We start from the raw sequence: 13,133 nt of genomic DNA on the forward strand, positions 1-13,133 counted from the left end.
TTTTTCTGGTGGCCAGTCTTCGTTGTGTTTTGGCTTGCAAAGTGATGTTTAATTCCTAAACGGAATCCAGCCAGAGTGGATTCCGACAATCTGCATCCAGAATGACTGCCAGGGTTAGAAAGATTAATAAATGAGACTACCTAAACCATCTAAACTGTAACAACTGTAGTGGGTAATATTTATCATACAGTATATGATATTATATATACATATCTCACATTCGACCCATAATAAGAGTATGTAATTTCTATGTTAACAAAGTCTATTAAACAACACGCAGTGTTGCGGCGTCACTACAGCCTGGGGTTCAATCCCATGCTGTGTCACAACTGGCTGTGACTGGGAGTTCCACAGGGCGGTGCGCAAATGGCCCAGCGTCGTCCGGGTTAGGGGAGGGTTTGGCCAGGGGGGCTTTACTTGGCTCATCGTGCTCTAGCGACTCCTTGTTGCGGGCCGGGCGCCTGCAAGCTGACTCCGACACATTGGTGCGGCTGGCTTCCAGGTTAAGCGAGCGGGTGTTAAGAAGCGCGGCTTAGCGGATCATGTGTCAGAGGATGCATGACTCGACCTTTGCCTCTCCCGAGCCCGTTGGGGAGTTGCAGCGATGAGACAAGATCGTAATTGGATATGAGAAAAAGGGGGTTCATTTTTTTTCTCAAATAAATTAATGTTGATTTGACTCCATAAAGAGGATTTAGCAAGCAGGACTATTGTTTAGTTACAGTAATAGAAAGATCAAGAAAGGTCTGAGAATGGAACTCTAAAGGCAAACAGATTTAATACAACTGTTAAATAAATGGATTCACATACAAGGCATACACTTAAGTTACAAAGCATCAACAACCATTACAAGACATTATTCTAGGCATGATCAGAGAGGGAGAGAGAGAAGGAAGCCTGAAAAGCCATGCCCCCAAGAATCCCTGGAGAGGAAAGGGAGAGTGTATCTCCCCACACCAGGTCAGGAACAAAGAGAAAAAGACAATGACGCTAAGACCCTTTTATCACCATTTGACCATGTTTGGATTCAAAATCTGAGTTGTTGATCAATAGTATTGCTGTAAAGTTAACCTCCAATCAGATATCAGACCTACAGGATGTTATCACAACAGAGGTGTGACATAATGGGGGATGGTGAGAGCAAAACGGAGGAGGCTGAATTCCTAAGAAGACAATAAAACCTTTTGCATAGAGTGTTGACAAAAGTGAAGTTATCTGTTGGGCTGGCCTACACAACCATTTCAGTAATGGGTGCAATAAATACAACTAACAGATTGGATTACATTAGAAAAATGTATGCTATTTATCTTTGTGCAAAAATCCAACTGCAAAAGCGCATGCTGGGAAATATGATAATGATATGGTTTTGCAGACCAGCCAAATTCAAGAAGGGTCGAGAAGCGTCCTGGCCAAGACCAGGGACGAAACGCCCAGGGAAACCCTGCCACCTCTTCTATATTAGCACTTGGCAACTTCCTTGTAGCATTTTAGTTAAGCCTAACCTTAACCCCTTTTCCTAACCTTAACTTCATTCTCCTAATCTGCTATGTTAGTTCCCCTGACCTGCTATATTAGTTATCCTAACCTGCTATGTTAATTATCCTAACCTGCCATGTTAATTATCCTAACCTGCTATGGTAGTTTTCCTAACCTGACACGTTAATTATCCTAACCTGCTACATTAGTTATCCTACCCTGCCACGTTAATTATCCTGACCTGCTACCTTAATTCTCCTAACCTGCTTGAACAAGGAAGTAGCCCCCCCCAAATACATATTCTCACTCAACCTGGTCGAAATGCCTTCTCAGCATCAAGAGAGATGATGACCTCTGGCTGTTGAGTAGAGTGGGCAGAATAAAGAATATGAAATAGCCGACGCATATTATAGAAAGATTGCCTACCTGAGATAAAGCCGGTATGGTCAGAGTTAAATATATTATGCATCACTGTCTCTAAACAGCGCAAGAGGACTTTAGTGAGAATTCTATAATCACAGCAAAAGAGAAAAAAAAACTTGTAGGCATTAAACATGTCCACAGTATACTGGTAGGGAATCCTATTAAGGCATGGAAATAGAGCTCAGTGGCTAGTCTTAGGTAGCCACAAGGCTAACTAGTACCGCACCACCTAGCACTGAGGCTGTCCAGCTGCAGCTAGTTGGCAAAAGCTGATTGTGCCATGTAAATAAAATACTATTCAAACTATATTGTCCTTGTGAAAACATGTCACCATAAACAGTACATACCATCATTGTTCATAACGTTAAGTTAATGGAAGAATAATTGTCATTTTTTGGCAGGGTGGAGGCACGTTTCTCATCAAGAGATGAGTTCACTAGTTAGTTGGTCCTTAGTCGCGTTAGCATGGCTAGTGTATTAGGGCCAGGGGCAGAGTATGGGCATACAATGGCTAGCTAGTCGAATGCTGTCTTTCCTCCAGTGGATGGATGTAGGTGCGCGACGATGTATACTTTGGCCCTGGTTGGGTCCACGAATGTCTTCTGCTCGCCGGAGGGAGTAGTGATCTTCAGCACTGCTGGGTAGAGTATGCCGAACTTGGTGTCCCGGCAGCGATGTAGGAACCCCCTCACCTCGTTGAAGGCTGACCTCTTCTTCATGACTGCCGCCATGTAGTCCAGGTAAATGTGAATATTTTGGCCGTCGTGGGTGATGGGAGCTCTATTGCTGCTACAGCTGTAGTGGGAGGTCATGTTAATGATGTGGACGGAGATGGGTTGGAGTTGCGCAATACTCAGCAGCAGTGTGCTAGATTGCCCAATTCAGAGATGCTGCTGTCTCTCCCGTCAAGCCTGATTCATTTAACGGACGGACAGTCAGATGATATTGTGAGACTATTACACAGCTTTCCATGTCTTTTTAATGATGTTCCTACATGCACAAATGTGTTAGAACATGACATTAATGTTGGAAACGCTGCACCTATCAAGCAACATGCTTATCGTGTCAACGTCTCTAAAAGAAAGATAATGAGGGATGAGGTCGGTTATTTGCTGGAGAATAACCTGGCTATGCCAAGTTCAAGTCCTTGGAGTTCTCCATGCATTCTGGTTCCTAAACCTGATGGGACATCCAGATTATGTACGGACTATCGGAAGGTCAATGCGGTCACAGTGCCCGACTCGTTCCCGTTACCCAGATTGGATGACTGTATTGATACTGTTGGTGCTGCTACTTATGTAACCAAACTAGATCTTCTAAAAGGTTACTGGCAGGTGCCGTTAACCTCATGTGCCTCCGACATCTCTGCCTTTGTGACCCCAGATCACTTCCTACAATATGCTGTCATGGCATTTGGGATGCGAAACGCACCAGCCACTTTCCAACGCCTGGTTAACACAGTATTGGCTGGAGTTCCTAATTGTAGTGCTTACCTTGATGATCTGGTAATTTATTCAACTGAGTGGTCTGATCATGTTAACACTCTAAGGGTAGTGTGTGAACGTCTAGCAGCCGCTTCTCTAACCCTGAACTTAGCAAAGTGCGAGTTTGGGAAGGCCACTGTTACTTATCTCGGTAAACAGGTCGGCCATGGTCAGGTGCGCCCTGTAGATGCCAAGGTCTCAGCTATAAATGCATTTCCCGCACCTACCACCAGAAGAGAGCTACGCCGCTTTTTAGGGATGGTTGGCTACTACCGTAGTTTCTGTAAAAATGTATCTGCGGTAGTTGCTCCATTAACGGATTTGCTCAGTCCGGCGAGAAAATGTGTATGGTCTGAAGATTGTAGTACTGCTTTCAACACTGCTAAAGCACTCTTATGTAGTACTCCTGTTCTTGCTGCGCCAGATTTTGAACGACCGTTTAAACTGGAGGTAGATACAAGTGCCAGAGGTGCTGGTGCTGTTCTACTACAGCAGGACCAGAGTGGAGTGGACCATCCTGTCTGTTATTTTTCACGGAAATTTAACAAATGTCAGACAAACTATTCCACCATTGAACAAGAAGCTCTAACTTTGTTGTTAGCTCTGCAGTACGGGGTTCGTAACACCCAGGCAGGAGAGGAGCAACGGCAACACAGAGGACGCCGGTCGAGGAAGAAGCCCGAGAGACAGCCCCAATAAAAAAATTTGGGGGGGCTAAAAGGGTGGTTGACGGAGCCTAGTGTTAGAGCAGAGCCAACTCCCCGTACTCACGCGAGGAAGCGTGTGACTGGGCAGGCTCCGTGTTATGCGGAGCTACGTACTGTGTCGCCAGTGTGCCGGCACAGTCCTGTACGTCCTGTGCTAGCACCACGCACGTGCCGTGCGAAGATGGGCATCCAGCCAGAACGGGGTGTGCCGGCTCAACGCTCTTGGTCTCCAGTATGCCTCCTCGGTCCTGCATATCCTGTGCCAGTTCTACGAGCTATATTGCCAGTGCGCGTGCACAGCCCAGTGCGACCTGTGCCAGCGCCCCGCACGTGTAGTGCGAAACTGGGCAGCCAGCCAGGACGGGTTGTGCCAGCTCTCCGCTCCAGACCTCCAGTCCGCCTTCGCAGTAGGTCCGGCCCGTTCCTGCTCCTCGCACCAAGCCAGTGGTGCGCGTCGCCAGCCCAGCCCGCCCGCTCCTGCTCCTCGCACCAAGCCAGTGGTGCGCGTCGCCAGCCCGGCCCGCCCGCTCCTGCTCCTCGCACCAAGCCAGTGGTGCGCATCGCCAGTCCGGCCCGGCCTGTTCCTGCTCCTCGCACCAAGCCAGTGGTGCACGTCGCCAGCCCGGCCCGTTCCTGCTCCTCGCATCAAACCAGTGGTGCGTGTTCCTAGTCCGGTCCGGCCCGTGCCTGCGCCTCGCACCAGACCAGTGGTGTGTGTGTCCAGTCCGGCACGGCCCGTGCCAGTTCCACCGGTGCCTGGTCCGGCACCGGTCAGCTGCTCCACTCCGGAGCCAGAGCAGTCCGCTCCACCGGTGCCTGATCCAGCTCCAGTTAGCTGCTCCACTCCGGAGCCAGAGTAATCCGCTCCACCGGGGTCTAGTCCAGCTCCGGTCAGCAGCTCCAGTCCGGAGCCAGAGCAGTCCGCTCCACCGGTGCCCAGTCCAGATCCGGTCAGCGGCTCCACTCCGGAGCCAGAGCAGTCCGCTCCACTGGTGCCCAGTCCAGCTCCGGTCAGCGGCTCCAGTCCGGAACCTGAGCAGTCCGCTCCACCGGTGCCCGGTCCAGCTCCGGTCAGCGGCTCCAGTCCAGACCCAGACGTCAGCCCCTCTCCAGGTTCGGGGTCTCCCACACCAGGGTCCAGACAGGGCTTGGAGTATTGTGGGAGGAAGGAGAGGGGAAGCAGCGCGCCGAGGTCCAGACCAGACCAGGGGCGCAACAGGGAGGCGGAGAATAGGTGGTTGTCACGCCCGGAGCCGAATCCGCCTCCGAGGCAGAATGCCCACCCGGCCCCTACCCTGTTAAGTAAAGGTTGTGAGGTCTGAGTCCGCACCTTTGGGGGGGGATGTACTGTCACGCCCTGACTCTGGGGACTCTTATTTGTTGAGTCAGGGTGTGATATTCTATGTGGTGTAGATCCATGTTGGCCGGTGTGGTTCCCAATCAGAGGCAGCTGTCGCTCGTTTTCTCTGATTGGGGACCATACTTAGGCAGCCTATTGGCATTAGGTGTTGTGGGATCTTGTTCCGTGTAAGGTATGTTGTTTGTGTCTACCTTGGACTTCACGTTTCATTTAGTTTGTTGTTTTGTCGTTGTGTTTATTCTGTATAATAAACATGTATGCATATCACGCTGCGCCTTGGTCTGACCCGTCTGTAAACTAACGTGACACCAATGCTATTTGGCCACACCCGGCCATGATTACAGACACCTGCGTGTGTCCTTTGACACTATATAAACTAGTGACCTGCAGTGTTTGTCATTATACCCTGATGAAGACAGCTTGTCTGTCGAATCGTTGGTTATTAGGTTATTAAATTATTGCATCTGAGCTACTAGAGTGTGCGGCTTTCCTTTTCTTTTCCAAGCTTGTAGCGTCATACCCACGAAGACTCGAGGCTGTAATTGCTGCCAAAGGTGCTTCAACAAAGTACTGAGTAAAGGGTCTGAATACTTATGTAAATGTGTTATTTATTTTCTCCTTTTTTTTTGCAAAAATGTCTAAAAACCAGTTTTAGCTTTGTCATTATGGGGTATTGTGTGTAGATGATGTAAATTTGCAATCACACAGTGCTATATTGTGCGGTCCTCCCACTACAACTTTAAAAAGCATAAACAGATGAAATAAGTTATCATGAACTTCACAGGGTAGTGAAAGTGCACGATGATCAGCTTGATGCTCCTTTCCAATACATTTTGAGGGTCGTAATCTGTATGCTAAGATACCAATTGACAAAGAACAATGATCTTGCTGTTATCCATCTTGTCATACACTGAGTATACTAAACATTAGGAACACCTTCCTAATATTGAGTTGCACCCCCCTTTGCCCTCAGAACAGCCTCAATTCATCGGGGCATGGACTCTACAAGGTGTCGAAAGCATTCCACAGGGATGCTGGCCCATGTTGACTCCAATGCTTCCCACAGTGTCAAGTTGGCTGGATGTCCTTCGGGTGGTGGACCATTCTTGATACACACGGGAAACTGTTGAGCGTGAAAAACCCAGCAGCATTGCAGTTCTTGACACAAACCTGTGAGCCTGGCACCTACTACCATACCCCGTTCAAAGGCACTTAAATATTTTGTCTTGCCCATTCACCATCTGAATGGCACACAAACACAATCCATGTCTCAATTGTCTCAAGCCTTAAAAATCCTTCTTTAACCTGTCTCCTCCCCTTCATCTACACTGATTGAAGTGGATTTAGCAAGTGACATCAATTAGGGATCATAGCTTTCACCAGGATTCACCTGGTCAGTCTATGTCAGGGTTCTTCAATTCCGGTCCTGGAGGGCCGAAACACTTCTGTTTTTTATTTCTACCTGGTAGTTAATTGCACTCACCTGGTGTCCCAGGTCTGAATTAGCCCCTGATTAGAAGGAGAGGATGAAAAACAGAGGTGTTTCGGCCCTCCAGGACTGGAATTGAAGAACCCTGGTCTATGTCATGGAAAGAGCAGGTGTTCTTAACGTTTTGTATACTCAGTGTGTAACCTAACCTGTCCTGTCCACTTTATCAGCAAAACTGTTGTCTAGAGAGAATGAGCGAATTGGGCAAGTTTGACATTTATCGCAACAGTTTGTGTGACAAAACCATTGATAGAGTAGAAAATGCAATGAAAACACATTCGGTACATGATAACTTTAGCGCAAAAGTGGTTGTTTGTGTGCGCTACGTCATCACCCACAGCCTTTTAGCCACAAAAAGTCAGTTTTGATGGAAAAGATTGTATAATATTTGCATGGAAATCTGTCGCAAATTGGATGGACACCTAGCTACTGGTGCCTATATTAGCTTGTGTTTCATGTCCAAATAATATAAGTAACTTCATTGAGTTACACAATACATTTTTAGATACTTTAGGATGATTTTGACATGAAGCGCGAAAATGCTAATATAGGTACCATTGACTGGCATTGGATTTGTGCCATAAATGCAAATAAAATCGTATTTGAAACAGTAGCCAGCTAAACAAAACCAAAGCATGGATTGCTGTCATAACTTGTCCATAGAATGCCAACAGCATAAGGAAACCAATATGTCATTTTGTAATTTGGGTGACCTATCCCTTTAACATTAAGGGGGGAAGTATTCACACTTGTTCCACCTAATAGTAGGAACAGCACCATCTAGTGGTCAGAACCTGGTTATATCAGGATGTATGTTGGGATATAAACCTACCAACTTAAATGACACATTTCTCTGAACAGGGGAAAATAACCATCACCCAATTCACTGGGAATACATTACATAGTATGAAGAAACAATACTCCAAAGTCGCAGCTCCATACAACTTGTTAGACATAGAGAACTGATACTGGTTGTTGGGGTGGGATTGGTGTGGGGGTCCGTTGGTGGCTTTTGACAATTTTTTGGGATTCCTCATGTTACGCTACCCTTAAAGGTACTGACCAGTACCATGTGAGTACCTAACAGTGTGTGGCATAAGCGCATCTGAAGTATCCTATAAGTATAACTGTAGAACCTGTCATTGGTTCTACCTGGAACCAGAGGGTTCTTCATGAAAGGGTTTTAAATGGAACTCAAAAGGGTTCCCCTATAGGGACAGATGACAAAACCCTGCAACCAGAGGGTTCTTCATGAGAGGGTTCTATGTAGAACCCAATTGGGTTCAGCTACAGGGACAAAACAAAGAACCCCACCATGGTTCCTTGTGAGAGGGTTGAAAAAAATCGAAGGGTTCGAAAAAGGGTTCCCTCATAGGGACAAATTACAGAATGTCCGACTCTACTGGTTCTAATCTTTAAACAATCTCTATTATACCCACAGACCCGGTGGTGTACCAGGAAATTAAGTTCACTGGCAACCGAGAGGTTGTGAGTTCAAATCACAAGATTGACTCCCAAGTAATCAGAATACTGCAGCATACTGTCCCTTATAGCAATAATACCTTAATCCAGATAAAAAATAATTAAGTTTTTGTATATTTACTGTATTTTCACGATAACCAGTAGCCGGGAAATGTTTAACATTGTAATGAAGAACCCTCGGGTTATAGCAGTGTAATGAATAACCATATCAATGGTTATACAAAGGGTTATTCAAAGAACCAATATCAAACGGTTCTCCACAGCCCAGAAATGGGTTCCCCTACAGGGACAAAATTAAGAACACTTTTTTGATACTAACTAGCACTTATTTTTTTGCGTTTATCCTAATGAAGGCAAGCAAAGATCCACAACCAATACTAACAAAGAACATATTGTAACTCATGTATTTTGCTCTCTATGCGCCTTGTTGTTACATTTTGGCAAATGTAGTCAAACACACTTTAAGATTTCAGAACTCTCTGGTCCAAGGTACCGTCTCCTGTTGTTGTGAGCAAAACACTTAAGGCTACATTTTCATGCCGCAAAAATACCTGCACTGTGAACTAATGTAATAACGTTGTCAACTAACACACTGATATAATTGAAATACACGGAACAAGCAGGCAACTCAACTGACCAGTCTGGGCCGCGTCTCTCTCAGGAAACTCTTGAGATCTCCTCCAGCCATCAATTCCAGTAGGATGAAGCGTGGCAGGGCCTGAAGACTCACCCCTATACACCGCACTATGTTCTGGTGGCTGAATTTACTGCAGGGGGAGAGACAGAGAAAAGAGAGAGGGAAGGAATAGAGGGAAGAAGGGAGAAAAGGGGGAGGGAGGAGGCGGAATGAGGGAGGAGAGGGAAGGAGAGAGGGGGAGGAAGGGAGGAGCGAGGAAAGGAGGGAGGAGAGAGGGGGAGCAAGGGAGGAGAGAGGGAAGGAGGGAGGAGAGAAGAAACGAGGGAGGAAGAAGGAGGAAGGAGAGAGTGATGGACGAGGGGAGAGGAGAGGGGGAAGGAGGAAGGGAGGAGCGGGGGAAGGTGGGAGAAGAGGGTCAGAAAGGAAAAGTTATTGCATGGTTGTTGAAGAATGGTCTGCCATGGTAGGAGCATGTTTGTAATATGTCCTCAACCAAAGCTTTGTGTGTGTGACTGTGTGAGTTTGTGTGTGAGTTTGTGTTTTTACACGTGTGTACATGTGTGTGTGTTACCTGATAATGAGAGCCTCCATGAGAAAGTCGAGCTCATCCTGCTCAGAGCACACCTCAGGGAGTGTCTATATTACACATACACAGAACACACAATGAGGACATTCAGAAAGAACATAGACATTGTCTTGCAGTGCTAGGGATCAATCTACACTACCGGTCAAAAGTTTTAGAACACCTACTCATTCAAGGGTTTTTCTTTATTGTTTACATTGTATAATAATAGTGAAGACATCAACTATGAAATAACACATATGGAATCATGTAGTAACCAAAAAAGTTTTAAACAAATCAAAATATATTTGAGATTTGAGATTCTTCAAATAGCCACCCTTTGCCTTGATGACAGCTTTGCACACTCTTGGCATTCTCTCAACCAGCTTCATGAGGTAGTCACCTGGAATGCATTTCAATTAACAGGTGTGCCTTCTTCAAAATTAATTTGTGGAATTTATTTCCTTCTAAATGCGTTTGAGCCAATCATTTGTGTTGTGACAAGGTAGGGGTGGTATACAGAAGATAGCCCTATTTGGTAAAATACCAAGTCCATATTATTGCAAGAAATCACTGGACCCTAGCGCCGGATCATCACAACCAGCTAGCTAGCTGCAACCTGTTGTTGGCTGATTACCATTACCATTGCCCTATAGCAAGCACCAGTTAGCCTTGAGCTAGCCTCAGGCCCATCTCCCGGCTATCTACCTCTCTGTCAACCGGACGGGACCTCCTAGTGTTGACACTGAGCCCCGCCGATCCAACACGACTGGTTTGCCGACGAAATAGTCTGATGTGGTTTCAACAGGCTTCCCGTTGCGACGTCCCACGAAGATCCATCTGCCAGCCCCGGCCCGCTAGCACACGCAAACTACAACTGTGCTCCCTGCTAGCTGTGCTGAAGCACCAATTTGAACTGCTCTCGGACTCACATATTGCTGTTCACTGGACCTTATGATCACTCAGCTGCACAGCTGATGCCTGCTGGACTGTTCCTTTACACGGTACCCTGTCCTGTTTATTCTGTTTAGTCTTAGCCCAAACGTTATCGCTATTTCCAGTTGTGTCTTAGCTCTCTCTAATAACACCTGTGACTGCTTTATGCCTCTCTCCCATGTCAATTATGCCTTGCCTATTGCTGTTTGGGTTAGTTCTTATTATACAATTTCACTGTAGAACCCCTAGTCCCTCTCAAACTGCCTCATATAGTTCCTTTGTTCCTCCCCCCATACACGCCGAGACCGGCTCAATCGATGCCTCCAATGACGCTATCTCTTTCATTGTTACCCAACGCTTAGGGTTACCTGAACTGTACTCATATCCTTCCATATCCTTTTCTGTACATAATGCCCTGAATCTTTTCTACAACGCCCGGAGAACTGCCCCCTTTATTCTATGTACCCAACGCACTAGAAGACCAGTTCTTAAAGCCTTTAGTCGTATCCTTATTCTAGTCCTCCTCTGTTCCTCTGGTGATGTAGAGGCCCTGCAGCCCCCAGTATCACTCCTACTCCCCAGGAGCTATCATTTGTTGACTTCTGTAACTGTAAAAGTCTTGGTTTTCAGCACATAAATATCAGAAGCCTCCTTCCTAAGTTTGAGTTATTCACTGCGTTAGCACACTCCGCCAACCCTGATGTTCTAGCAGTGTCTGAATCCTGGCTTAGGAAGGCCACCAAAAATTCTGAAATTTCCATCCCCAACTATAACATTTTCTGTCTAGATAGAACTGCCAAAGGGGGTGGAGTTGCAATCTACTGTAGAGATAGCCTGCAGAGCTCCATCATACTATCCAGGTCTGTGCCCAAACAGTTTGAGCTTCTACTTCTAAAAATCCACCTTTCCAGAAATAAATCTCTCACTGTTGCCGCTTGCTACAGACCCCCCTCAGCCCCCAGCTGTGCCCTGGACACCATATGTGAATTGATTGCCCCCCATCTATCCTCAGAGTTCGTACTGCTTGGTGACCTAAATTGGGATATGCTTAACACCCCGGCCATCCTACAATCTAAACTAGATGCCCTCAATCTCACACAAATTATCAACGAACCTACCAGGTACAACCCTAAATCCGTAAACATGGGTACCCTCATAGATATCATCCTGACTAACTTACCCTCTAAATACACCTCCGCTGTCTTCAACCAGGATCTCAGCGATCACTGCCTTATTGCCTGCGTCCGTAACGGGTCCGCGGTCAAACGACCACCCCTCATCACTGTCAAACGCTCCCAAAAACACTTCAGCGAGCAGGCCTTCCTAATTGACCTGGCCCAGGTATCCTGGATGGATATAGATCTCATTCCGTCAGTAGAGGATGCCTGGTTGTTCTTTAAAAGTAATTTCCTCTCAATCTTAAATAGACATGCCCCATTCAAAAAATACAGAACTAAGAACAGATATAGCCCCTGGTTCTCCTCAGACTTGACTGCCCTTGACCAGCACAAAAACATCCTGTGGCGTACTGCATTAGCATCAAATAGCCCCCGCGATATGCAACTTTTCAGGGAAGTTAGGAACCAATATACACAAGCAGTTAGGAAAGCAAAGGCTAACTTTTTCAAACAGAAATTTGCATCCTGTAGCACTAACTCCAAAAAGTTTTGGGACACTGTAAAGTCCATGGAAAATAAGAGCACTTCCTCCCAGCTGCCCACTGCACTGAGGCTAGGAAACACTATCACCACCGATAAATCTACAATAATCGAGAATTTCAACAAGCATTTTGCTACGGCTGGCCATGCTTTCCACCTGGCTACCACTACCCCGGCCACCAGCTCTGCACCCTCCGCTGCAACTTGCCCATGCCCCCCCGCTTCTCCTTCACACAAATCCAGACAGCTGATGTTCTAAAAGAGCTGCAAAATCTGGACCCCTACAAATCATCTGGGCTAGACAATCTGGACCCTTTCTTTCTAAAACTAGCCACCTAAATTGTTGCAACCCCTATTACTAGCCTGTTCAACCTCTCTTTCGTAACGTCTGAGATCCCCAGAGATTGGAAAGCTGCCGCGGTCATCCCCCTCTTCAAAGGGGGTGACATTCTAGATCCAAACTGTTACAGACCCATATCCATCCTGCCCTGCCTTTCAAAAGTTTTTGAAAGCCAAGTCAACAAACAGATCACCGACCATTTCGAATCCCACCGTACCTTCTCCGCTATGCAATCCGGTTTCCGAGCTGGTCATGGGTGCACTTCAGCCACGCTCAAGGTCCTAAACGATATTATAACCGCGATCGATAATAGACAGTACTGTGCAGCCGTTTTCATTGACCTGGCCAAGGCTTTTGACTCTGTCAACCACCGCATTCTTATTGGCAGACTAAATAGCCTTGGTTTCTCAAATGACTGCCTCGCCTGGTTCACCAACTACTTCTCAGATAGAGTTCAATGTGTCAAATCGGAGGGCCTGTTGTCTGGACCTATGGCAGTCTCTATGGGGGGTGCCACAGGGTTCAATTCTTGGGCCGACTCTTTTCTCTGTGTATATCAATGACGTCGCTCTTGCTGCT

At 46.6% G+C, this 13,133-nt stretch overlaps 1 protein-coding gene across 1 annotated transcript in view; it reads right to left on the minus strand.

The window, feature by feature from the left end:
• ros1 (c-ros oncogene 1, receptor tyrosine kinase) overlaps positions 1 to 13,133 on the minus strand; it is a 102,748-nt gene that overhangs the window by 14,419 nt on the left and 75,196 nt on the right. Inside the window, exons 13-14 of the mRNA XM_045209227.1 lie at positions 9,630 to 9,694; positions 9,059 to 9,188 (exon numbers count right to left, since the gene is read on the minus strand). Coding sequence (XP_045065162.1) covers positions 9,059 to 9,188; positions 9,630 to 9,694 — 195 coding nt within the window. The remainder of the gene's footprint in view (positions 1 to 9,058; positions 9,189 to 9,629; positions 9,695 to 13,133) is intronic.

Source organism: Coregonus clupeaformis, chromosome 29, assembly GCF_020615455.1.
Source record: "Coregonus clupeaformis isolate EN_2021a chromosome 29, ASM2061545v1, whole genome shotgun sequence".
Lineage (NCBI taxonomy): Eukaryota > Metazoa > Chordata > Actinopteri > Salmoniformes > Salmonidae > Coregonus > Coregonus clupeaformis.